The sequence below is a fragment of the Syngnathus typhle genome, linkage group LG1 (genome assembly GCF_033458585.1).
Source record: "Syngnathus typhle isolate RoL2023-S1 ecotype Sweden linkage group LG1, RoL_Styp_1.0, whole genome shotgun sequence".
NCBI lineage: Eukaryota > Metazoa > Chordata > Actinopteri > Syngnathiformes > Syngnathidae > Syngnathus > Syngnathus typhle.
This window is the reverse complement of record NC_083738.1, coordinates 9,588,282-9,615,743: the sequence shown is the minus strand read 5'-3', so window position 1 is coordinate 9,615,743 and position 27,462 is coordinate 9,588,282. Positions and strand designations below refer to the sequence as shown.

Sequence of the window (27,462 nt, the reverse complement as noted above, 5' to 3'; positions counted from 1 at the left end):
TAGATAGATAGATAGATAGATAGATAGATAGATAGATAGATAGATAGATAGATAGATAGATAGATAGATAGATAGATAGATAGATAGATAGATAGATAGATAGATAGATAGATAGATAGATAGATAGATAGATAGATAGATAGATAGATAGATAGATAGATAGATAGATAGATAGATAGATACTGAAGAAACGTGACTCGCTGAATTCTATTTGGATATTTTAAGAGGCCATGACCTCTGAACTGTAACATGGACTTGCTAACTAGTTGACTAATGCCATGCCTTTTGCGATGTAAAGGGGAAGTCATGTCAAAAATTTACTTTACAGGACTATTTTCCATGTGCCATCATCACAATCAGGGCTCACACGTTTTCTGGGTTCATGTGATGTTCGTAAGCTGAGCCCTTCGGCACTGTGTTGTCATTTGCAGTCGACAGGAAGTGGCAAAATGCTTAATCCATCATGATTGTTTCGAGTGTCCCCCTCCCTACTCGTGCAATGGATTATTCCATCGTTTTACTGCACAATTGCAGACTTGAATCAGAAAGAGGTAAGAAAAAAAATGTTTTCACCTTTATTGCAGTGATGCTGAATATGCATAACAGACTACAAATAAAGGCCAGATGTTCTTGCCAGTTGCAGTAGCATTGCTGTCAGTGTCAGCTGAGGAGGATGCAGTAGCGATAAAGAGGAGACTCAGACGAGTGACAGTTTTTATCAAGATTTGAGTATTAAACTGGCCGAAATGCTCTGTTGAAAAATGGATGTAACGTTCTTACGCCATCACATTCCTTCATGTTTCAGCCATCAAAGAAAACAACAACAACATATTTGTGCTTAAAGCTTGAGCTTTACTGGACTATATCACACTGGGTCATCCCGGGACTTTCCATGCCAGAGGCGTAGCCAGGAATTTTTTCAGTAGGGGCGCACGGCCACAGGAAAAATAATCGAACATCACCCACGCCGTTCGCTGATCGCTAAAACAACATCCGGGTCCGGGAGGCAAACGGTGAATGGATAACATCACGCACATACAATAGCGCAAGCACATTCGCGCAAGACCGAAAGAAAAAAACGGCATGAAAATGAAGAATCGAAAAAGCTCGATTTTTTTCAACCGGGGCGCAGGGAGTCCTGACCGGGGCGCCGCCCCGGCTCGCCCCGGCTTGGCTACGCCTCTGTTCCATGCCATGAAAACAGGCACCAGCCTCCACCTAGCTCTCAAGTCAACAAGCTTCCGGGGCATTTTTTGGCCCGGCGGACGGGCTCATGTACAGCGTCACCTTCTCTCACTTGTGATTTTAAGTGATGTCACCCAGGTGTTGTGTAAATTTTTGCATCCAGTGAAAATGCATTGTTAAAGTGTGAGCATAGCTTGCTGGCTAACTGCATGCCGTGGTTGTAGGAATGGGCCTAGTAAATAATTATAAAGTAACTCGCAGTTGCACCACTAAAGCGGACAAAGGCGCTCAAGTGAGTCACTTGGATTGGCACCCCCTGAAAAATAAGGGAAACTGAAATGGTGAAAAACAGTTTCATGTTATATCTTTACAATTTGTAACCTCATATTTCTCAGTCTGCACAATAATTACCTTTACATGTGTAATGTATCCTAAAACAAATCTCTGAGTTCACATTATTGTACTTATAAATGACAGTGAAAGTGTGGAGAGCATTCACGTTAGCCAGATAACCATCATCAATCCTTGCTGTTGATGAGAAATATTCCAAATCTTTGCAATGCCTACATATGCGCTTCCAAACGACTAAATAATGAACTTCTCATCAGGTAAGCACTGCATGCAAGTCTGTGCGGTCCACTGTGACGGGATTCCCCCACCCACGAACATAAGCACAGAAACCCACTGAGCTTCAGTCTGTTCAATTCACCTGTAGGGCTCGTGTCCGGCGCTAGGACCCAGGGTGCGCGATTCTCATCTCCAGCTGCTGCAGACCCAAAGCTCGGGCAATAAGCGAAGATCGCGAGGACAAGCAACAACAATAACAACAAAAACATTTTCGGAGGAAATACCACCTCTTTTTATCCTTAGCAGAGAAGCAACCTCAGCGGGACCCCCGGCTCATCACCCCCACCTTCCCCTCGCTCTACACAGACGGAAGGCTCGCTTGTTGCGCCGTGCACACGCAGGCTTTGCGGCTGCACACAGCTCGAAGCGCCAAGGTAAGAAGACGGCGCAATAGCGTGCGATTACTAATAACAAAGGCGTTACGGGTAGGGGAGGTGGGCGCACGCTGCACAAGGAGTACGAGAACGAGTCCAAACTCTGCCAAACTTTGACCTGGATGTGTTTTTATTGTCGTCGTCACCCCGGTTTTTATCTTCTCCCCGGCGACGTCTCGCTGCTATCCCGCGGCATTGTGTGGAGGGCTCTCACACACGAGCAAGTTGGGATGACACGGCGTGTGTCTGCAAAAGCAAATGCATTTGGAGGTACGCGGTTAGGTTAGGGGGCGGGGAGGGGGTACCCAAACTAAACGAGAAGTGATGCATTCAGGTGCCGAATGCATGTCGACGAGCAATGCATTATTAACCCCGGCGAACATCAAGATCCCTTTATGATGTATTTAATGACTTGAGCCAAAATGGATACCCACATGCCCCGCTCCAGGTGAACTTGGACGGGACATCCTCGTTTGGTGAAGCCATGGCGGCCTAAAATAGTCTCCCAAGAAGAGGGGGGGGGGGGGGGTGTACTTTGAAGGCGAGTGTCTTGTCCCTTAAACACAAACAGGCCTTAGCAATAAACACAATTAACGCAGCATGCGTTATTTCTATTTATTTATTTTCGCACTTCCGACGTCGTTATCCGATGCCAAGTCACAGGTTCGCCCAAGCCCCGGAGTGGGCGCGCACTACCGGGAAGAGTGCTGCCGCTTGCCCCGGTCCGTGGCAGCGGAGCTCTCGATCCGTGGTGTGTGCGCGCGCGCGTGTGTTTGCGTGAGCGCGTGTTGTGCGTGCGCTTGTGTTTGCGTGAGTGTGTGCGTGTTTGCGCGTGTGTCTGTGTGTCACTCCCGAGGCTTCCACCGTGCTCCGTTTTTCTGTCCCCGTCGCCCTCTCCCTTTTTCTTTCGTTTCGTTTCCAAATGCCCCTTCTTGTTTAGTTTTATCATCAAAGCGATGGTTGCCATGTTCACATTGAGCAATCTGTTAGCGATGTGGCCGCCTGTGCGCAGCCATTACAAGGCGAATGGCGAAGGGCATGTCGAAAAGGCTCCCACATGCCGATGATCCACGCAGCCAAATAGTTTCAGGCCGGACCGCTGGCTTGAGCATTGCCTCCCTCCCGCCACCAACTGCACCGCCTAACACCAGGCTGGATGGGAAAAGGAAGCAAGCCCCCGAGCATTTACACCGTGTGTATATTTTTCTAGTTCCTCACTAGCACAAGTGTTGAGAAAAGTAGCGAATGCCTTAAAGAAACCGATCCAGCCAGGCCTTTGGTATAATAAGACAAGTGGCCTAATTACAGCGAGGGCTGCTTAACTACCGAGACAAAATGTGATTATGGAGAAAGATGAATGCATGGCCATACATAGTGTTCATTATGATTACAGTATTATTATTGTTATTAGTGGGTGTGCAGGGGGAAGGGACACAACCTGCTAGTGCAACTTTTCTCTCCAGGTGTGTGTTGAAGACTTGCTGTCACAAACAATCGAAACTTATGCCTTTTCAAAGATCCCACTTTAGACTTTTTATATAAGGGTAGCACATCTGACAGCGTTTTAAGGCTTGAGGTTTGAATCACTCATTTGGTTTCAAGATCTGGTGTGAATCTGAATTTCAGAAAGAAAACCATTGAAATGATGTTAACAGACGCAGATCGATCAACCCCATTTTGCAATCCCCCACCTTTTAGTGATTCGTAAAACAAAACATGACTAATTGATGCCTTCCCTGAAATGTTTATCTTCAGCTGTCTAACTATAGGCTACCACAAGCGATTACGCCAAAACATTTTGATGTAATTTGAAATTCATCTTACAACACAAACGGATTAAAGGTGGGTTGCTTTTGAAAAAATAAAAATGCACTTCATGCGGTGAAGACTCTCCTTAAATCCCAGGAACAACCCAGGCTAAACTTAATTTCTCTCTAATGTGCAAAGCTCATTTTTAAGTTGAAAATGGGTGTGTAAATCAAATATCTTATAATAAATCACACTTTGCCCAAGCGTTATAACATTGCCACATTATTTTACTTCATTTATTCTACTTTATTTCACTTATTTTGTGAGCTGACTAAATTTGGGATAGACTGATTAAAATAGAGCTTTTTCAATCACAGCCAAGACACTTCTGAAATACGCAACATTTCCATAGTTCCTTTTCAGATGTTTCAATGTGGTATTTTCCCTACATTAGCCCAAAAACATGACACGCGATGCACAACATAAGGTAAAATTGTTCATGCATATTCATAATTTTAACACTTTCAATGATTATTTCATATTTAGTGTCTTTACATTGCATTATTTAAGCATTCCCAAAAACATTTCTTCTGTCATTCATTGATCTATTTAACTGGTTAAACAGAAAATCTAAGACGCAACAATGTGTTGATTGTATTGGATCTTTTCATGACAGTTGGCTGTCTGGTAGAATTGGGCTGCATCATACTGAAGAGATGCTTCTAATGCACAGATACTCTCTCAAAAAGGGCCACAAATGATTTTTCGAATGAGTCCATGTATTGAAGTCGGTCAGGCCATACAAAGTCGCACTTTAACCTTAAAACAAACCAATATCCTTTTTATGTCAAACAGCAAAAATACAAACTAAAATAACAGCCCATCTCTTATTTTGCCATGCCAAACTCATCATAATATCTCACAAATACAATTAGCTGTTTCAGTGGACTCATTTGCAGCAAATCCAAAGCTTTTACCCAGCGAATCACCGAAATATCACTCGTGCATATCGTGCATTTACTTTTAGTCATCACCCCTTGTTAGTAGCCCAAATGCGTGATGCTAATTGTTCCCGTTGTTTTGAGGCTTGTGCTCCAACGTCTTCTTTGCGCAAAAATGGTGTAAATTAATGAGAAACTGAATTTGTGACTTTGTTTCCAAAAGCCCTTGGACAAGCAAGACATTATAAATAATATATGTTGAAATTTGGGGCTCTGGCCTTCCTATGTGGAGTTTGCATGTTCTCCCTGTCCCTGCATGGGTTTTCTCCGGATACTCCGGTTTCTTCCCATATTCCAAAAACATGCATGGTAGGCGGATTGAGGACTCCAAATTGGCCCTAAGTGTGAGTGCGAGTGCAAATGGTTGTTTGTCTATGTGTGCCCTGCGATTGGCTGGCAACCAGTGCAGGGTGTCCCTCGCCTGAAAGTCAGGTGGGATAGGCTCCAGAGCGCCTGCGACTCTCGTGAGGAGAAGTGATTTAGACAATGGATGAATAGATGGAATTTGGGGTCTGTGGCGTTCCACAGCTGAGTTTGATGAACAAACACATCTGAAACACTTTTTATCCAAACAAACATTTGGAGTAACTGCTTGAGGTTTGGCAGCGCCGTGTAAAAAGTAGATAGGTGCTTGTTTTCTAAGTGTCTTCTTTAAATCTGTGTTTCTTGGACCTTGGGATCCACAACCAAAGCAGGTCCCAGTTGAGATGTTTTAGTGTTAATTGTCAAGCTGGCGCATGCGTTCCTAATCATTTTATTTCTGTTATTTATTGTAAGATTATGTGTTAATATATCAAATAACTTGACCTGCTTATTATGGGATGTGCAATGAAATATGGATGGTGAAAACCCAATACAAGGACAGAGAATGATGCAAACTCCACACAGGAAGATCCAAACCCAGAACCTCAGAGCTGTGAGGCAGATGTACAAAACAAATCACCATGCTGCTGCATGTAACCAATTTTCTGATTTGAGTCCAGAGCTGGGAAAAGTCTGACAAAAGTACAAAATAACAGTCGCGGGTGGATCTGGTTGGATTTCAGTAAATTTAAAGCACCAAGTTACGATTTACGTTTGGAAAGCCTTCATAAAAAGCGCATGTGCTTTTTTTCGCCCCCCCCCCAAACACACTTGCTTCCTTATCTTCACCAACAAACCTGTCCCACACTTTATTTCCTCGTTTTACTACATTTCCCTTTGGCTTCCTTTCAAAACTCTTAGCTTTTAAATGACAGCTTATGCCTTGGTGACCTGCTCACATAAAGACTTTTTCCCCTTCAGTTATTGACTCGCACCACCAACACCGCCGCCGTTACGCTGTGGTCGCGATCCCCCCTCGTGCCTCCTGAAGCGGCTGTGACGCCGCGGTGCATGCCGGTACCCGTAGTCCTCATCCCTCCCTGCTCCCCCAGCGTCTAATCCTGGGCGTGGATCGCCGAGCACTACATTTCCCATAGGCTTCCCCCCCACCTCACTCGCTTTCTCGCTCCCACCAGACTGGAGATACGGAACGGACAGTCTTAACGACCCCCCCCCTCCCCTTCTCCCTCCCTAAGCACCCCCCTCCCCGGACTTTGAGAACCAAAAACCGTCGAGGTTAGTGAAGAGACGCGGACCGCCGGAGGCCCGGGAGGCAGCCGCGGAACGGAGCCGTCCTCCGTGCAACGTTCACGCACCATCCGGGTGAGCGGGGCTGCTCGTGTCATTGGACATCTTTTATGTGGCGACTCAGAAGGGGAGAGAGGAAAAATAAGGTGGAGGGAGGGGGTGGTGCGTGTTGGGAGGGGGGGCAGTGGTGCTGGTAGCTGGCGGTTTCGTGGGGTCGGGGTCCACGTACGGAAGCCTCGCAAGTGGCGAGAGAGGACGGGACACCCGCCGCTGCTCCCGTCGCTCCGTGCTAGGTCGGCTGAGGATAAATAACAGCAGCCCGGCTCTGCGTGCGAGCCGGCGGGGGAGCCTCGGTCGCAGTCGCCACTGCCCGGCCGCGGAGTTGTCGGGCTCCGTCTTCTCCTCCTTCCTCCGTGACAGCGGTGACTGCTCCGGAACACAAGCTTGCGCATTAACTTGTGTCGCCCACCCCCCGTGTCTGACTTTATCCCCCTTTGCTTTAATATTGATTCTGTGCAGACAGGCGTTCGGGGTATTGAATAGTTTTTTGTTGTTGCTTTCCTTCATGTGGCATCTAAATGAGCCGTTTTGGAGGAAGTGTGGGGGGGGGGGGGGGCACGGAACCCCATTTGCTTCCACCATCCCCGTGTCGTTGCGGTGCTTCTCATCAGACTTGAGACTGATGGTCGCAGCATTAAGACGTTCCGATTGCACTTGCCCGCGCTTACTCGTCCTTCGTGCTGGACAGTGAAAGCCGAAAGTAGGCTGCGAAGCTGCGCGATGCATTCACAATAAACTGCAACGCTCAGTGTGTGCATCTGTTGGCCCACATAGAGCGAGGAGAACGAATGCACCGTTCAGTGGAGATGGTCTTTTGTGATTTTCCTACTTTATTGGCTCACTCCAATGTGTTGTATTTATCCCTCTCACCCCGAAAAAGATTTCCTGCCTCGTTCTAGAACAGCTCCCAGAACTCACCCCTACTTGCCGTTTGCTTACTTGTGCCACTGTTTTCCCAAGTGTATGAATGTTTTCCGACCTTTATTGAAACAAGGCCCACATTTTACGTCAGTCAAACCAATTGTCTTGGTTTGACTGAACCATTACATGTTGTGTGTTGTTTTTAACCAAGTCATTATTTTTAACCCAAGAAAAATGTCACAAAAAGTGAATACTGGGGATAATGCATTTTGTGCTATCTAGTGTAAGAACATTCAGGGGGTTTCCTGGCTCAAATTGAGGCAGAGATTGCACTAGTTGTGGTCATTAGCATGGCTCCAACAAACATTCACACTGAAGTGTTGTTTGCCCGTGTACTTCATTGTTCATCGATATTTTGTTTTAATGAAAGAGCTTGTCGCTACCTCATCTTGAAAAAATATTTGGCGATTTTATGATACACCCAAAAACATAAGCCATTTAATCCCCCGAGGAATCAGGTGAGCTTAGTTACACAAGCAACAAGATGTATCTGTTTGAAAATGAACAGAATTTTTTAGTTTTAGCAGTGACTTCCATGTGTTTTCGGTACATCCGTCGGTGCGATACTATACGGCAAATGCAAGTTAAAAATAACACCAAACTAGCACAACTCTGGTCGGATGACGTCAGACGTCATGTCAGACCTTCAAGAGCCACGGATAGCCCAAAATTATTCGGAGATGACAACCTCCAAACTATGCAGAAAACATAATAATATTTCATTTTTCTGTCGCTATATGTTGCTAATGTAGACACATTATTTGTTGTAGATAATTAACACAGCTGCACACTCTTCCAAGGCATACATTGTTTGCAGGACACCGGTTAGAAATCATATTCAAATGTGCTTGTTTGCAATTCTGCTTAACATTCTGACAATCGTCACAAATCTGTTCACTTTCCATGCAAGGCTTCATTCACGCAGAGAGCCTCGAGGCTATCTGTTTGTCAAAATTTAATAGGGGACAGAAACATACCCAAAAAAAGAGGCTAGTTTTTAAAGCAATTTTCCCCAGCCGGAGTCTGAATAATTCTATATGGCGATATCTCTGTTAGTATGTGGACAAAAAATACGTTTCATTCTCCTTCACAAGTCTAGATGCCTTCAGTACATATGTAATGTGAACGAGTAGCGACACTTTGAAACTGGACTTTTAAACATTCAATTTTGATTTACACGAGGATGGAAGAGCACAGAAATTCCTGTTTTGTGTGTAACACTAAAAGTGGACAAACGTGCAGCGTGCTTTTGTCTATTTTGAAATACAAGGCTCTCCTTCCTTTTATGCTCAGAAGCAATTTGGTAGAAAGGAAGTTCACTCATTCTGAAGCAAACATTATATATGTGGTCCTGAATTGGTTTTCTCCTTGCAGCCTGTATTGTATTTAAAGAAAATCTGACTGACACAGCGACCCTTTGAAGCATGTTGTGCTAAAGAAACACCTATGCAGGTACGCATTATTTTTTATTACGCTGCTATATGGGAGTATCTTATTAAAAATGGCTGCTGGAACTCTCTCCTCTATTACCTAGGTGGATTCTTCACTAATGAATGTAGGGGATGGAGGCACGGTGAGCAGAGAGATCAATGCTCCAAATAACGCGTCCATGAGCATGGTGGGAAATCCTCCCCAAACGCTGCCCCTCGAGTTTCGAGGCGACGTTACCCTCGGTCAGCAAAACAAGACCACTCCGACAACAGACTGTAAGACAGCGAGAGCCTGCGAGGACACCAGTAATTACAACCACAGCCCGGAGCTTTCTCCACCCCGGCAGCTCAACAATGAACCAATGTCGAGCTCAGCCCCCGCCGGCGCTGAGAAGAGGACAGACAAAAGAGCGGTAGAGGCCGCTAAAATCAAGGCCGACGGCGCGGGGGCCTTCCCCGCTCCTCAGCGATCGAGTGGCATAAAAGTCAGCCGGGAGGACTCGGCCAATCCCTGTCACAGCAAGAAATCACATACGCAAACACCATCTGCTCCACCTGGTTTCCAGTGCTCCTTGTTCAAACCAGCCCAGCCAGTTGCCTTCCTGCCTTCCACTGAATTCTCCTCCCCCCTTTGCAAAATCACTCTCCCACCAGCATTGGGCCAAATCGCGGCTCTGAGAGAAGCCACCGCCAGCCAGGTTCCAAAAGACATCCAACCTCAAACCTCAGGTGTAGCAGGGACGCCCCTCATGCGGCCCTATCACTATCCCTTCTCCGTGGCCCGGACTCCGGCTTCCGAGAAAAAAGCCTCTAAACTTAAGGCCAACCACTCGTCCAGCAAGAACGCCAAATCTGTCGGGGAGCATAAGTCCCTGGCCTCCGTGGTGGCCTCGCCGGCCATCGCCCTCCCACTGCAGCACCCGTTGCTGAAATCCTCGCCACCGACCCACTACACGTTGTCGCCCACTGCTGCCATTTGCTGCGGCTCTGCACTGGCCAGCATTGCCTCGCAGAGTCGACTTCTTAACCACGTGGAAAAGAGCCTCAGCTTAGACAAGAGCCTCGTGGGCACTCTGAAAACAGAAGAGCATCGAGTAGCGGGCTCGCAGGAGCCGAGGGACCTACCCCTGGATTTGTCAGCCAAATCAAAACGTCCAAAATGCACAAATGACCCTCCGGTTTCGACAAAGGAGCCTCAAAAGAGCGAGTCAAATAAAACAGACTTTGTGAACTCAAAGAGGACGCATAGCGCAGCTGGAAAACACCCCATATTACCCAATACACACCGAAACGGATCCCATCAAAAGCAATCCATCCGGCCACAGAATCAACAGGTCTCTGATCTCAAGACGGCATGGAGCAAGGAACCTTCGCAAGAGCCCATTAAAAATATCCCAGGAACATACGTAGGTGTAGCAAGTCCCATACTGGCCTCTACGCTTCGAGGCAAAGATGGAAAAAGGACTTTTGCAGATGAGTTCCAGAGTTTCGCTAAGCAGGAGTTTATATCCATTATCGACCAAGGAGAACAAGTGACCTCGGGAGGAAAGAAGCCCACCCCGCTGAAGCAGAGTGTCAAGCACGCTAAAAACACGAGCCCAGCCATCACCAAGAACTGTCCGGCCAAAGGGGCCCTCATGACGGCCCTGTCAAGCGCCACCAACACGCATCTTAGGCCTGGCAAAGCAACGGGTCCTTACTCGGCCTGGCAACAGCCCTCTCATCCTCCCCACCAAGCATCCGCGGCTCAGAGAAAAATCTCACCAGGTTCACCAACACCCAAAGGGAATGTGGAAAGTTCCAAGTTTCAGAGTCCATCCGTTCCTGCGGAGAATTCCTGGGAGAAACCGTCTCCGCTCTCCAACCTCGCGTCTATCGTGAAGCAGCAAGACGTTGAAACAAGTGCACCGGCAAGTGATGCTCATGCTGTGTCAAGAAAAGACAATGTTCTGACTCTTCTCAAAGAGACCCTGCCTAAACAGTCCTCTCCATATGAACCCCCAGCATACTGGTCCACCGAAAAGCGGCCTGGAGCCTTGTCTCAAGGGGGCTTAACTCCATCCAGAAAGAAGCTGGAAAGGTTGAAGCCCTCTGAGATCTCGGAGAATAACGCAGCGCACCGCAGCCATCAGTTAGAACACAAACATGCTTTGTCCAAGCCCTTTGGACTGTCTCATAGCCTCAGAAGCAACGCATCAACAAATGGCAACAGGCTGGAGAGCAAACTAGCCCAGGTGTTAGAGGGGGAAGTCCTGAAAAAAGACAGCAAAGAGTCAGATGGTCCCCCGGATGAAAATCTGGGAGGTTTAGTTGCGTCCATTCTGTCGGGCCGAGGTGGCGAGAAAAAAACAAATGGAACCAAAGAGGAGTCGCCAACCAAAGCTGTTAAACAAAAGAAAGTTAGTCCCAAGAAGCTCTCAAAGGAGAAGTCGTTGGCAGAGTCGCCAAAGAAGACGGCAGGAGAGAAGGAAAAAGACGCGACACTCGTTTCCCGAAAGGTTAAGTATCTTTACATGTTTGCTTTTTATCATTGTATTACGCTACTCACAAAATGTTTTGGTTCGGGTGAACTCTGAACATGATCCTAAAATGCACCATAACGTTCAAAAGATTGGCTGATGCTGGTCTCATGAAACTCAATTCCTTTTGGAAAATGGATCCACATAGCAACACTTTACAAATGTGGCCATGTTCAGAAAATGACCTAGCCAAGGATTTGTTTCAATATCATTTCTTTTGGTGTTTCTGTTTTGGGCCTTGGATCGTTTATATTTGGTTTTTGGTTTCTGCTGAGAATTTTTGTTTCGGTGCATCTCCAACGGTGAGGCTTCAAACGGGAATTTGTCAAAGGGAAGTGGTGACTGAATTCAGAGTGTCATCAGCAGGAAGAGTCACAAAAATGCGTAGAAGTGGATGTCCGTTGAGTTTTGGATGGATCGGTGGTGAATTTTGCCTGTTGTGCAAAAATGTACTGAAACATTCAACAGTTGAACATTCAAAACCTACAGCGGGAAGAATAAGTGCATTCTAGGTTCATTCAGAAATTTAGCTTGAACTCCAAAATCTCTAATCGTTAGCGGGTAGTGTGTGTCTGTGCTAGAATGTATGAAGTTGTCATTTGGATCAACAAATAACATTGCTCACGTCCTCTGGGCCCTCCAGCAAACAAAACAAAAAACATCCGAATTGGAGCAACGACTTTGCCCACAGAGTAAAGAGCAGACAAAGACGAAGAAAGACGACGGACTCCACAACAAAACCGGTATGGGCTTTGCTCAGATTAGGTTTGTGTTGGCTTTTATTGAGCTGCTTACTCTTACTCTTCAGGTCAATAAGCTGAGAATGCAAATGTTTCCGATGTGTCACCTGCACCTGTATGCACGGGCGCTGGTGGGAGAGTGACGTTCAAATGTGATTTAATCAGTTACAGATGGTGGCAGCAGGCCCGACGGTGAAGAGACCCGTGTCTTGAAGTCCGCTGCGGCCACCAAGGAGGGCTCGGCTAAGGACGCCTCCTTCTCGAGGTTGAGGAGAGGACGGCGGCGTGCAGACGAGGCCAGACTGGACCTCTGGGGCTTTGCGACACCTTCCCCCCCTCCGCCGCCCCCGCCACCCCCTCAAAGGGCCCCTTCCCCCTCACCCCCACAGACGCCGGCCCGCCGTCCGAGAGGTAGGCCTCGCTCCAACCGACTGTTGGAGCGGGACGTCCGGGACAAGGGCAAGGCAGGCGATGCGGAAGACGATGCTCCAACACATAAAAAGAGGAGGCACTGCCGTAACAGAAAGTACCAGACAGGGGACTACATCACAGAGAAGGACAAAGTGGAAGAAGAAGAGCACCTTGATGAGTCAGACGGTGGAGTGACAGCTGGTAGGTTTATCATTTTCTTTTAAGAGGAGCATGCTTTGTTACCTGCCACCACATCAATCCATGAGGTTTCATTTAAGCTTCTATACCAAGGGTGTTCACATTTGACTTTTTACGATGGAGCTAGATCATTCTTGGATGACGTTTTTTTTTCAAGGTCAAAATATAGTAGATGTAAAATACTGCATTTAAACAAAATAATTCACGCTCATTTCAAAATTTCATGCAAAATCCACTTTTTAGCTTTTATATACATTTTATTGTCTCCAGGATTGTAGAGAATTTTCATCTAATCCCTCCATGTGCTGCAGAGATACTTTTGTAATCTGTTTGGGGTAGTTTTTTTTTTTTTTTAAATCCACTTAATTTCATCCATTCCCCATTACGTATTTTGAACAATTGAGTCACAGTCTTGGCAGCGGGACTGCCAAACAAGGTAATGGTTGTGGCCAAACTGTTTCACAAATCTGCCATCTTTATTCCTCGCAGCGAGACCAGTCAGTTAACAGTCAAAAAACACCACTGTGATACGTTCATCTGAAGTCGTGGGTCTGCGGGTCCGTCGCTCTCACTGTCTTCTCGCTCTGGGTCAGATTCGGGCTCGAACATGTACGATTGGATGGACAAGACTTCTTCTGTTGACATCTTTTAATCAATCAAAAAAGTTTCTGCGCCGCAAGATAGCTGTATCTCTGCTAACAAACTACAAATATGTCTAACCGCTAACATTGCGGGCTGCAGGGGACGGGGTTTGAAATTCTCATTTGCATTTAAAGTGACCTCACCAAAATGACTCGCCCTCTGCTGCTTCTCAGAACAGGTTGAAGAGGGGCCCGTGATACTTTAATAACAAAAGCGTTGCTGTTCCACTTTATATAGAATGATTAAAATCAAAAAAGGAATGATTTATAAACCTATGTTCACTTAAAAAAAGCTAATTATTGATTACTGATTATTATGATGGATACCAGTTTGATACACGCACGTACGCACGCAGGTACGCATGCACGTACGCGCGCATGCACGCTCACACACTCACACGCACCCCCCCCCCCCCACACCTTTAGCTCAAGATGCCCACATAGTTATTTGTCAATGTTTCATCATCCTTGGTGTGGGTGACTAAGCGCACCCGTCCCTCCCCATAAACGCAACTGTTTACAATTTGGCTTCTATGGCTCAATTTACTGATTCAACGGCACATTTGAATAATGCTCTGAGTTCCCAAACAGAACACTGTTCAAAAGTGCCGTTCGGTTATTCAGCGTGCACCAAAACCAGAGCGGTGCGTGCTGTAGATGCTCCTCCAAACGACGATACGCTGCGTCAGTGTGTCAGGCAGGCCAGATGAAAGTAATTCAAGCATGAGCTGCTGCTGGTATGAATGGGTGAATATGAGACTTTGTAAAGCTCTTTGAGCACCATGCTGTCAATAAAAGTACAATATAAGTGCGCTCCATTTGCTGTTTACGACTCGTACGCTATAAATAAATAAATAAATAAATAAATAAATAAATAAATAAATAAATAAATAAATAAATAAATAAATAAATAAATAAATAAATAAATAAATAAATAAATAAATAAATAAATAAATAAATAAATAAAACCGTTCCACCTTTTCTTCTTAGTTTTGTGGTCACGGTTTTCGGTTTGATACACTTGGAGTTTTGTTCGGTAAAAAGTGAAAGAATGACCACATGCAGAATTTTCAAAGAATTATTAGTAAACATTACTTGTTGATACTGTAACATTATTTATATATTTTCACGAATCAGAAATGTATCTTTTGTTGTCCATCCATACCAGCTGCATCTAGAGTCTAGAGCAGTGGTTCTTAACCTTGTTGGAGGTACCGAACCCCACTAATTTCATATGCGCATTCACCCGAACCCCTCCTTTAGTGAAAAATACTTTTTTTTTTCTCTCAAATACAAGACGTAAATGGTACTGGTGGTGTACTGGTGTACAAAATGAGCTGTACACACCATGCAACACAATGCATGAACTCACAACAAATAACATACCGTTTTTTCCATGTATAATGCGCAAAATTTAACGAATTTATTGTCCTAAAATCTGGGGTGCGCATTATACATGGGTACAAAAAAAAAAAATGTTTTTTTCTTTTTAAATCCGGATATGATACGGAGGCCGCCATTACAGATGCGCTTTCTTCTCTGCTGTTCACTTTAAACACGCTCCATACGAACACAATGCTCTCGTATCAGACACTTGCTCGATCACCTGCTCGTTTGCTGTTACAATGTACCCTACACAAATCCGAAACATTTCTTCGCTATCAAGTACGGCAGAATAACATCCGGTTGTTCCCAAAGATGATCTTTTTTCTGAAATAATTTTACGTTTACGGACTTAAGTAGGAGTCAAAATTTGGGTGCGTATTATACATGGGTACAGGCTTTTTTTCCAGCATCAACATGCCATTTTTAGGGTGCGTATTATACATGGGGGCGCATTATACATGGAAAAAAACGGTACCTGCAAATCAGTGTGACTTCTGCGAGACCAGTTCCAATATGCAACGTCACGAATTTACATGATAAATCAGGTATGTTCGTACCTTCGCAGTGGAGGCTCTGCCGAACCCCTGAGACCGACTCACCAAACCCCTAGGGTTCGATCGAACTCAGGTTAAGAACTACTGGTCTAGAGTCAGTCTAGACTCTCGACTGACGGATTGGGGCACCTTGGAAAAAATTCTCCACTGTAAAGAATCCCTGGAACTAAAATGTTTTTAAATGGTAACGAAATACAACCTGATCATTGCAGATTCGCAGAAGACTCAAAGTCCTGCCGCTTCCAGTCCAGAGCCGCCATCACGAAGACCCTCCTTCACACGTTCGGGCTCGCTCCGCTATCAGGCTCGGGACACATCGCCCGAGTCCAATGACAAGCCTTCTGGGAAGAGGAAGTTCAAAAGCAAACACTTGTGTGAGAGCGATGAGCAAAAGGTGAGCTGCTTTGCTTCTAATTTCAACGAGACCTCGGAAGTTGAGTGGTACTGAAGTTACACTTAGATACCTTTAAAAAAAACACACACACAGCAGCTCAGTACACCAGTGGTTAACACGTGTGCCATTCGCGGTTTTGAGTCTCGGCTCACGTCATCTTTTAGGACAGGGGTCTCAAACTCAATGTAACTGGGGGGCACTGGAGGTATAGTCAGGTATAGGTTTTTTTTTAGACTCGGATAAATACTTTCAATGTTGTCAAATCCATCCATTTTCTGTACCGCTTAGTCCCCACGGGGGTCGCGGGCGTGCTGGAGCCTATCCTAGCCGTCATCGGGCAGTAGGCGGGGGACACCCTGAACCGGTTGCCAGCCAATCGCAGGGCACACAGAGACAAACAACCATACGCACTCGCACTCAGGGACAATTGCATGTTTTGGGGATGTGGGAGGAAACCGGAGTGCCCGGAGAAAACCCACGCGGGCCCAGGGCGAACATGCAAACTCCACACGGGGAGGGCCGGAGGTGGAATTGAACCCGCACCCTCCTAACTGTGAGGCGGACGTGCTACCCAGTGTGCCACTGAGCCGCCTCAATGTTATCAAATGTAAGAAAAATAATTATCAAACAGTAATAAATAAATACAATGATAATAGTGAAAACAATAATAATACAGCAGATATAGAAAACTGAAGAAACCACATATAGTAGTTGCTGACCTGAGACATTTATTATTATTATTCCCATGTCTGTATTAACAGTTTTTTAACCTTGGAAGGAACATTGTTCTGTACATGGCTTCTGCCTGCTTCTTGCTGCTAGAGACCTGGCAGCGCTTCCTCTCGCATAGCTGAGCCACATTTGGCGTGAGGGAGGAAGCAGTTGAGACCCTCAGTAGGGTTTGAAGATGCTCATCAATAAGTCTGGACTTGTACTTTGACTTATTGAAGTTCAAGATAGAAAAAAGCTTTTCACAGAAGTATGTGCTCCCAAAAAGACACATTCGAATCAGCACCGCACACAAGCATTCATATCAAAATCGCGGGCCACACTAACTTTAAACTTTCATATTAAGGCGAGGGCCGCGAGTTTGAGACCCCTGCTTTAGGAAGTTTTCATGTTCTCACTGTACTTGCCTGTGTTTTCTCCAACTTTCTCCCACATTCAAAAAAAGGCATGTTAAGTTCATCGAGTCTTCAAAATTGCCCATGGGGGTAAATGGTGTGAGTGTGAATGATTGTTTACCATATCAAGCCAAATTTTGCTGCGGTTACCGTGTCACACCTCTGCAAGTCTACCTGAAGGAAAAAGGTGTGCGAGAGCTGGGGTGGAGGTGGGGGCACTCATTAGTATGTACTGTTAATCAGACAATCTATGCAGTTTAATGGTTAATCCTTTTGTTAAAACTGTTTGAATGTTTAAAATAGCTTAATGCTAACAGCGTATATAATGTGGGACTCCATCGATGGGCTAACAAATCGGCATATATGTTACAGTAACGATAAAAACTTCAAGCAAATACTACTGTAACCAACATGGACATGTCCAAATATACCATACATCAAAGTTCATATTCTCTATGCTCTGTAATGCTAACTAGCATGAGATATGTGTTGAGAACGGTCTCTGCCGCTTCTTCTTGCTGTTAATTATGCTGCATCTCTTCCAGTAAATTGTTGTTTGTTTCAGCACAGCATGGTACTACATTGAAAACACACTTTTCTAAATTCTGAATTGTCAAACTAATGCAAAAAATATATATAATTAATTGATTGCTTAAAAATCTGCAATATAGCAGTGGTGCAAATGATGAACTTCACTCTAGCGTGGGTTTACTCTATCTGTAAAGAGAAAAATGTATTTTTTCTATGGAAACTGAGGAAAGTTGACATGGGAAAATAAAGCTGGTTTTCAAGGTTGTTTGGTATCAGAAGAAATAAAAGGTGGACAAAAAAATCAAGAACAAAGAAAAATCAATTAAAGTGAATTGGATTATATTATTAATTAGAAAATTACAATTCAAAATTGGTGAAAACAATTAAGAATAGTCAAATCAAAATGGCGCAAGTCAAATCTCCATGTATTACCATTACCATCTGATGAATACCAAATCATAACGATAGCAAATTTCTCCCTTCGCTCCACTGTGCAGCAAATAGAATAAAATGAAATAACATATAAAATAACATGATTGTTCCTAACATGAGGACCAAAGTTGGAATTGTTATTATTATTGTTATTATTAAAGTAATTGCCAGGATGGTCCTTGATTACACCAACAATATATTTAAATTGAAGCCAAGTCGCTGCTCTTGCTTGCGTGCATTGCTGACACACATGTACTTAAAAATAAAAGCAGAACATCCTTGATATTGTAGTTTGACTTCCCAAAGGCTGCAGGGACGCAGGTCAACTTAGGTTGCATTCCAAGTCCCGTTTACGTTCGTATTTCTCAATGCAGCTGTTTGATGAATACGATATATAATCCAACAGTGCCCCCAGGTGGCTCAATGTCTGTCTTTTTTCAATCCGTCTATTTCTTTACCTATTGAACGAAATCACAATGCATTCCATTTGACTTGAGTCATCACTCTCCTTTTAGACGAAGACCAAGCGTGGCAGCTTGGGCAAACGTGGCGTCCCCGCAGCTCTGGATGAGGACGCAATCACAGAGAACAGCAGCCCCCCGCCCCTCTCCAAGAGTGTGCCCTCGTCTCCGTCTGGCAAAAGGAGCTCGTCAGGGAAAAACAGCAGCCCGGAGACTCCTGCCAAACGTCCAATTCCTCCGGAGGTGCGACGGCTGATCGTCAATAAAAACGCTGGGGAAACGTTGCTGCAACGCGCCGCCCGTTTAGGCTATCAGGTAAAAAGCTCATTCAATTAAATGTCAAGTCAACCAGTAATTGTACCTTCTTTGGGGGGTTGTTTTATCAGGAAGTGGTGCAGTACTGTCTAGACAAAGACATCAGGGAAGTGAATCGGCGAGACAATGCGGGCTACACGGCCCTCCACGAGGCGTCCTCTCGCGGCTGGACTCAGATTGTACAGATGTTGCTCAAACATGGTGCTGATGTTAACTGCAGTGCTCAGGATGGAACACGGTAAGAAAAGGAAATGGACAGTATTCCATTTAAGGGTTCATACCCCATTACTATAAACATTTAAAAAAACACACACACACACACACCCTCACATGTTAACATGTCAATTGTATTACGCAGCATTCAAGCCTAAATATAAGGCCAGCACACATGTGGGTGAACAAATATGCTCAGTAGCATTTTGCACAAATTTACACCCAAAAAGAAATGTAATGGAATACAGACTTACTGTAAAGGCAAAATATTACATTTAATGGTGCAGAAGGACCACAATGCACTGACAAAGGGAAACTGAAAGTTAGTTTTTGCTCTTGTCTTCATATCGTTTGTGTAAAGTGTTCCTGGGCGCAAATGTGAACTATTTGTGTTGAATCATTTTATTATTGAAGAATTGTCTATGTAATATGGGTTCATGATTGTGGATATGCTGAATGCATGGTGCTAATGCTGAATGGTCTTTTTTGTTTTAATCATATGCCACCATCTTTTGATATCAAATGTGCAATTACAAAGACTTATTGGGATTCTCTTTAAGGCAAAAGCGTGTGCGCAGACTACATGCACTATTTTTTTCTACACTTTTTATTCTATAGTTAGATAATTGTGGATTCAAATATGCGTATAATGTGTTGAAAAGTGCATATTTTTTTGTTTAGAGTGTGTGAGGGGTAAACCTATACATATAAAAATATACATATATATATATATATATATGTATATTTTTATATCTTTTTGCTGTATCACAGATTTTTACCCAATGTGGTTGAGTCTGGAAGGCATTGAACACAATAAACATGTGTTCCCGGCACATCACAACAGGACAGTGTTGAAACACTACAGTATTACTAATTGAACATTTGAAATGTGATGACATTCATCAGTTAACTAAACGGTTTCATCTGTAGGAAGATCTCTGCCAATTCTGAGGTTTGAGGTCACTTGAGTCAACGTGTTACTGCATATTAACGGGCAGATGAAATTACATTTGTTGTCCTTCTCCAACTCAATGCTCACATTTTGGTGTTAATGTGAGACTGATTATTTTGCATAATATTTTTTACATGATATCCATTTTTGATTGTTTTCATCCCCGACAGGCCACTTCATGACGCGGTGGCTAGCGACAACCTTCCCATCGTCTGGCTGCTCCTGAACCACGGCGCAGACCCGACTCTGGCCACCTACTCGGGACACACGCCGGTCAAACTGGCACACAGCACCACCATGAAGACCTTCCTCACGGGTGAGCGCCACCAGCCTTCTGCTTCACTCTGATGACATTTCAGGTTTATTAAAGGAATGCACATTTCACCACCACATGAAACAGAAGCTAATTGAAGGCTGTTAAAATGTTGGACAATCGCATATGAAAAATCTGACATTAGTGGCACTGCATCCCACATGAACCTTTTTTAGCCATCTTCTGCTGCATCTTGTCATTATTTGCAAAATAATTACTCCTTCCAGATGGACTTCAATTACTTTTCTTTTGGAAATTTGCTCGTTTGTGATTGGCAGTCAATGCAGAGTTCTATAAGGCAGTATTTACCAATTTATTGAGCCAAACATAGAATTTACATGTGAAATATCTCATGTTGCACCACCCAAGAAAATTTCAACAAGGAGCATATCTACTGAAATAATAATGCTCTCATCTCTATTTTCATACTCTCAATTTCCAAAAGCATTTGCGCCGTAAGAAATCTGACTTTATTTAGTTGAACACAAAACTATTTTAATATTCTGCTGTACAACTGACAACACCTGAATTTGTTGTGCCGTTTGTCATCTTGAGTATATTGGATATAAGCTGCAAACTATTTTTAGCTAGTTGTTAGCGTCGGGATCTCAACAAGCTGTGTTAGCAAGCGTTAACAACAGCTAATGGGCGGATATTGTATTCAAATGATGGATAGATACTGCTGGACGGACATTGAAAGGGAAAGTGCTGACATTTTTTATCTAGCAAATTAGTTTAGTGCTGTGTTGAAGCTGGCTGTTCACATTGCACAGTGTGCCAACTCTAGCCCAATCATCACATGAAGTTACACTATACCGAACAAAACGGCTCATTTTAAGCTCCGTGACCCGAATGAATTGCATGATTAAATCATGCTTCACAAACCTCTCGTCAGTCATGTGGCCTGCTGTTAGGGTTCACCATGGACTGGTTTCCAACTAATTGCAGAGCATATAGTATAGACAAACAACCATTCACACTCACATTGACAGCGATGCACAATTTAGTCATCAGTGAACAAAACGTCCAAATTTAGGGATAGTAGTTGTTTAGTGTACAGTATACGTACTAACCGTGTGTGAGGTAATAGCCATGGTCAAATTAATTTCAAATAACAATTAGTGAGGCTCCACATTGTCCCATAGTGGTTAGCACGTCTGACTCAGTCTTGAGGTTCAGCGGTTAGAATCTCTGCTCTGACTGTAGTACATTTTGCACTTCATCTCATTTGTCAGCCCCCCCCCACACACACACACGCGCTCGTGTGCTCGTCTGCTCCATACTTGCCTGCTTGCAGAATTCAGTTGGCATGACATCACTGTTGCCACCGTTGTTTTCGCAGAGTATTTCACCGACCTGGAAGGGCGCGGTGAGCAGGATCCCACCTTGTACTGGGACTTCTACAGCAGCTCCTTGTTCGGTAAGTTCTGTACCAATGTTGAAAAACAGGAAAACGCTCCTGTTTGGCGGTTTGACGCACCTTCATCCTCGGAGAGGAAAACAAGTTGGGGCATGCAGGAGTCGGAATTGGTTAATTTTAACAAAAGTAGAGGGAAAGAAATTGTGTCTGTTTTTTGTTTCTATCTTTTCACAAGTTAGTAAGTACCACTGCACTAACCACTTTTAGTATTTAAAAGGAAAAAATCGGAGCCCCAATGGCAAAGGTACAACACGATTGCGGGTTGTGTTGCAGATGGGCTTCTTACTTTTTCTGATTCATCAGTGCAACACGATGCAAACAACCCTTTTTGCAATGTATTTTTCCACACATTTGATTGAATCGAATTCAGGGTGTTCCATCATGTTTTGGGGGAATTGCGACTCGAGGCCTCCACCCCACTCCCTTTTTTTTTTTTTTTTTAATCATCATCCAACACTTGTCTCCCACGCAGAGACAGGTGAAGAGCCCTGCTGGGATTTTTTGCTGTCGGAGAAGAGCCAGGAGTCTGCGGAGGGCGAGAGCGTGAATGCCGACGAGGAAACTAACAAAGACAGCCTGGTGTTCGAGTTCTCCTCAGAGCCCCTTTTGCCCTGCTACCATGTGCAGGTGTCTGTAACACAGGGGTGAGTTAACACAGCATGCCAAGGTGTTCTTTTAAAGAGGTTTAGGGAAATAAAAGTGAAATAAATATTTTGTTCCTGTGTGTGAATTGGAAAAAAAATGCAAAAACCTTCAAGTTGAACATGAATAAGTATAGCCATTTTTTGCAAGGAAAGAAATATTTTTACCCTGGAAAAAAAAGAAAGAGCATTTTTTTCAAACTTTTCTTGCTGTCTTGGTTGTCGTCAATGCAGCTTTTGCAACTGGTTCCTGCTGTCAGACGTGCTGAAGCGTCTGAAGATGTCTGCGCGGATCTTCTGTTCCCGCCACCCTCACTTGGAAGTGGCCAGCCTGCCTCGCACCGAGCTCAGCCGGCAAGTTCTCGTCAGTCAGGTGGGCTTGCCTCCAGATTCCCCCAGCAAGGACAAAGAGGAGGAGGATGAGGAGGACATGGATGAGGAGGGGGGAAACGAGGAGGAGGATGGGCTGGTGGATTTGGTGCGGTGCGTTCCAGACCTTCAGAGACTGCTGGGCTCCTCCATTCACATCCTACAAGATGATGGCGAGGAGGAGGAGGAGGAAGAGGAGAGGCCGCAAGGTCGGTAGCCCCCCGCAAAGGACGAACTCGAACACCTCCGTCCAAGCACTCACTTTTCAGGTTCCTAACTTGCCTCCACTCGAGGCTTTTCAAGAGAAGTTGGTGGTCCGCGGAGACAAGACCGCCGCACAATAGTCAGACATTGTTCCCCCGCCCCCCTTTCCCAAATGCCTTTACTCCCCTCTCCTCTTCCTCATTCTCTCTGTGGTGGATGGACCTCAAAGCTGCAATGACACAGCCCCCCAACCTTCCCTCGCGGAATCACTTTTTTTTTGGGACTTTTCAGGGGCGGACACGTGCGGCCGTGTCCTTTGCATCCGTTGACACCTCGTTTTGTCGTGCTTTATTTAATATTCCTTAATATATTTGACCTCTTGTGTATGTATGAAAAGTTGCTTTGTATGGTCGGTGCTTCACGTGCTTATTAGGATCCCTTTATTCCACCTGACCTTGGTTTGAGAACAGTATTTGAGCAAGCGAAAGTACAGTTTTATTGTACTGGTGCTATAATAGATTTTTTTTTTTGTGTGTGTATTGACAATCAAGGAAGTTTTGGTTTGGAGTCACAAACTTAATAAAAAAAACTAAAAGAAAAAATATATTTAAGAGGCGTAAAGGTGGAGTTGTGTTGAATGGGGGAAAAACAAAGAGTGTGTTATGAGAGACTTTAATTTGATTCTTTTATAAGGAATTAAAAATAAAGCATGGTTATAAATCATATTTTTATTTTTTTATGTTTTGTTTAGCGGGTTGGCTCACCAAACTTTTAAACTGCTAAAAAATACTAAATAGAAATACTGAATAAAAAAACTGGCCAACAAATGTTCACTAAATCTTTTAATAAGAAATGGAACTAAGCTTTTCTCAATATTTTTTTTTTGTGTTGAATCAGAATCTGCTCTCCTTTTTTCCTCAAGTGAGCTCATCACATTGTAATAATAATAACAACAACAATAATAATAATAATAATAATTAGACCTTTATAGATACGCAAAGCAACCTCTGATTACAATTTACTGTTGACAAATGTAATTTGGAAGTGCAGCACGGTGCCCTAGTGGTTAGCACGACCTCCGCACAGTTCCAATCTCACACATGTTCTCCCCATGCTTATGAGGGCTTTTTCTGCGTACTCTGGATTTCTCCCACATTCCCTAAAAATGCGTCGTTTGAAATCATCCATCGCCTTGAATGTGAGTGTGAATACCTGTTTGTTTATATGTACCTGGCGACCGTTTACACCACCTCTCCTCAAAAGTCAGCTCGGCTCAGCACACCCACGACCCTGAAAATGAGCGCAATTAAAAAAAGAGAAAGTAGAAATAATCAGAAGGGGAAACTTACGAAATTATTTATTTGTTGTGACAAACACAAAAATAAAATAAACTGCAATATATTATGTTTTGATTTAAAATGTTGAAAATGTTAGTTTTTTTTTAAATCTGTTAAAACAATCAAGCTAAACGCTATTAATAGTTTTGATTACATCCAACAGAAATGATGTAAACTGGAACACTCTAAAATGTCTAACTCATATTTTTTAATTCCTTCATTGAAAAGAGAACAATTATTGTTCTTGTCTTCGTCATGTAGTCTTATGGTGAGAAAAATAGATTAAATAAAAGACAAACAGAAACGAGGAAAAGCAGGTTGAAACTACATTACTTGAGCTCCTTCTAATAAAATACTGTAATCCTAAATGATTTGTCTATCATAGGTGGATAACTGCAACAAATTGTGTTTTGCTGTATTTTGTCCACTAGGGTGAGCCAATATCAAAGCTTTTTCCACCACCTTCCCTTCTCGTGGCTAAAATGCATTTTGAGCCTCTAAATTCTTCACAGTGGTTACAATTACCACTACATAATTAAATGTATACACATAGGCAATCAAAAGGTAGTGTGACGGGTTCTAAGGAATGAAGGTATTTTTTTTGCGTTCGTACAATTTTGGCTATGCTTAAAAAAAAAAAAAAGGGATGGTTGCATGCAGGCTGGATGTTGCATCATGTGAGATGTTGCAAATGGACTTTTTCTTGCCTGATGAGCAGCTGAGCCAAAAGAGGTTGAGCCACATTGATGAAATACACCACATGGATTGCCCGCTCTTCAACTTTTCTAAAGTTTTCTAAAGAGATTTTCAGTTTGACTGCACAACATGACATGCCAAAGTATGTTCACGTACTACTCAGGTGAGACATTGTTAAAAACGACACAAGAAAGACATTTAAATACTTATTGATCAATTTTGGAATGGGCAAGTACCGACACAAGGTATCATCATCGGCTTTATTTTGAAGGTATCGGGTCCTCGTGAAGGCTGCCGATTCAAGCTACTAATACTCAAGGTAAATAAGAAAATCTGATTAAGTCATCCTAAGAAGTACTTGGTGCTGTCGCAGTTTAACACATCTGTGAGTTATCTGTATCAGAAAAGTATTTTCTCACAATCTTTTGCCCTCATTTCAGATAAGTACTCATAAGAGTGAATACTGTGGTACGGAATATCCCTAGTACACAGGTGTGATTCACCTGCTGAGGCCATCAACTTGTCTTTTAATGCTTCAAGAAAAGGTTCGGAAGGTGATCACCTTGTAAGCACAGTTTGACCTTTTGGTATGAAACTGTGATGTTGAGATATATAAGTGCACTGTACAGATGAGCCATGCCTATCTTGGCTCCATGAAACTCTTGAAACTGAACAAAGATGACATTGGAAAGGTATTTAATGTCTGATTTGATACAAGGCTCAACATTTTAATCGATTTCTCTAAACAGAATTTGATGATTTCGGCATATTGAGAAAATGTTGCTAGTGAAAGGAAATTCAAAGCTTTCAAACACAGATACTTTTGGCAGCACTACTTATTTAGCCTCTCGGTGACAAAGTATGATGTTGAGATATTTCCGTGCATGGCACAAACGTGACATACCCGTCTAGCCCCGTCACCGGGCCCCAATATACAGTTGCATTTGAGCACACTGTAACCGCATGGACTTCCTCCCACACCCCTCCCCTCACACAAAAGGTTACAGGAGTTCAGACACATCTTTATCTTCTCGCAATGATAACACGCTGCCCGATTTGAAGTTTTTTCTGTGTTTGTGTACACGGATGCTAGCTCTAATTTACTTTCCTAAGTTCGGTTCAAAAGATCAACTGTGTATGTGATTTTAATGGAGGTGTTTCGGTAGGGATCTACTCTACTTCTTTGAGCGATAAAGCGTCTCAGGGCGATTCGGATTGTGTCCTCACGTCCATCCTGTAAATTAAGACCCGATTACATCATACGAGGTCTGCGCCTCCTCCTTGCCAAGCCCCCGCCGGGCCTAGCTGCTCATTGGAGGCCTGCCTCGAGCCAGCAGCCACGTGATTGGCTTAATGTCTGCTCAAGACCTACTAACAGACTGACATAAAGAGGAGAGAGAGGCCGCTCTGCTGTTATGGCTTCCTCGTCCTTCTAGGGGCACACCAAGTGGAGGACAAAAGGTTGAGCATAGCGGACATACATTGGAGGTCAAATGTCAAAGTTGACACTCGGGCTGGACCGACATGAATTTTTTCAGACCGATGCCAATATTTGAAAAAATAAAAAACTTATTACCAATTAAACGGACAATTGATTCTAAGAATACAAATTTCCAGTTTTTCTTTTATTCTCATTGGTGACTCAGTCACCAACAAGCAAACTAGAACCTCTCTAGCAACTAGTTGCCTTTTTTGTTGTCTGGATTGGGATTTGAGCCATTTTTTTTCTGCTTTGACTTGCAATCACAAACTTGGGATATGAGCGCCGTATGGTAGCGGTGTCATAAAAAAAGTGGCATAAAGCTGTTTCTTGCCAGTCAAACTGAATTTAAAAGGAAGAAAATCACACACGTATTTTAAAAACCACATTGGTTAGCCTGCTAGCCTAGACTGCTAGTTTAAGCCTGATGCAGACACAAGACGTGCAGTAACATGTAGAAAAATAAGAACACCATTCAGTGATAGACTGTGTCCTTTATCCTATGCAAAAAAAAAGACATAAAAAATGTTTTTGGGTGGTTGAACTTGTAACAAAAGGTCAATTCAATTCACTTTGAACGGGAAAGATGATATGAGATAAGATTTGAGTTATACGTGCGGTCTAGCTACTCATATTTCAAGGCACCACATTATTTTAGTGGTGCAATCAATGCTCCTCTGCTTGTGTGTGTCTGTGTGTGTGTTCCTGTGTGCGGAGTTCACAAGGGACATCTGTTCACGGCAATGAGATTGGCTTATGTAACAGTCTGGCAAAAAAAAAAAAAAGAAAACGAAAAAAGAAACAGGGGTGGTTTAGTTCCCTTGGCCAGATACATTCTCTTTTCCCTTCTTAAGCTGAGCCTCTGAGCGGAATGTTAAATTAGTGTTAACAAAACCTTGAATGTAAAAAGAAAAAAAAAAAAAAAGGTGGATTTTATTGAAAGCATTCTTTGCAAAGCGTACTCTTGAGTCCCTCCATTCACATTTGCTCTTTGGCAACGTCAGCACGGACTAACGAATCAAACATGTCAGCCTCACGATTAATGCCTTGAGTTTGTGCAATGTCAGCGCATCAAATGGTGTGGAATCTCTCACCGTTTTTGACGCCTGATGTTCACGCCTTTAAATAAATCCCCTGGCACACACAAGACACCCAGTGAGGTGGTGTCATGCC

The 27,462-nt window shown here is 43.7% G+C and overlaps 1 protein-coding gene and 1 long non-coding RNA gene across 5 annotated transcripts; one reads left to right on the top strand and one right to left on the bottom strand.

The window, feature by feature from the left end:
* The first annotated feature begins 1,940 nt into the window (after positions 1–1,940).
* On the top strand, positions 1,941–23,501 carry bcorl1 (BCL6 corepressor-like 1). Of its 4 annotated transcripts, none has more exons than XM_061279542.1 (12): positions 1,941–2,186; positions 8,903–8,980; positions 9,063–11,456; positions 12,121–12,220; positions 12,383–12,829; positions 15,620–15,801; positions 18,404–18,664; positions 18,736–18,902; positions 20,000–20,145; positions 21,485–21,562; positions 22,035–22,206; positions 22,438–23,501. In XM_061279542.1, the coding sequence occupies exons 2-12, from the start codon at positions 8,975–8,977 to the stop codon at positions 22,787–22,789; spliced, it is 4,305 nt and encodes a 1,434-aa protein (XP_061135526.1). In that variant the 5' UTR covers positions 1,941–2,186; positions 8,903–8,974; the 3' UTR covers positions 22,790–23,501. The 4 variants fall into 4 exon arrangements, with proteins under 4 accessions (XP_061135526.1, XP_061135533.1, XP_061135543.1 ...); XM_061279549.1 differs by lacking the exon at positions 1,941–2,186 and adding an exon at positions 3,149–3,378; XM_061279559.1 differs by lacking the exon at positions 1,941–2,186 and adding an exon at positions 6,465–6,622 and having other exon boundaries at positions 12,389–12,829.
* LOC133154675 (uncharacterized) lies at positions 17,629–18,852 on the bottom strand. Its single transcript, XR_009714507.1, has 2 exons — positions 18,711–18,852; positions 17,629–18,634 (listed from the first exon to the last, which is right to left on the bottom strand). It is a non-coding gene; the product is annotated as an uncharacterized LOC133154675 (long non-coding RNA).
* Positions 23,502–27,462: the final 3,961 nt, after the last annotated feature.

Excerpts from the sequence above, each read along its gene's own strand:
- bcorl1 (XM_061279542.1), top strand. Across the intron at positions 11,457-12,120 it reads CGACACTCGTTTCCCGAAAG|CAAACAAAACAAAAAACATC; the intron begins GTTAAGTATCTT and ends TGGGCCCTCCAG. Across the intron at positions 12,830-15,619 it reads AGACGGTGGAGTGACAGCTG|ATTCGCAGAAGACTCAAAGT; the intron begins GTAGGTTTATCA and ends TGATCATTGCAG.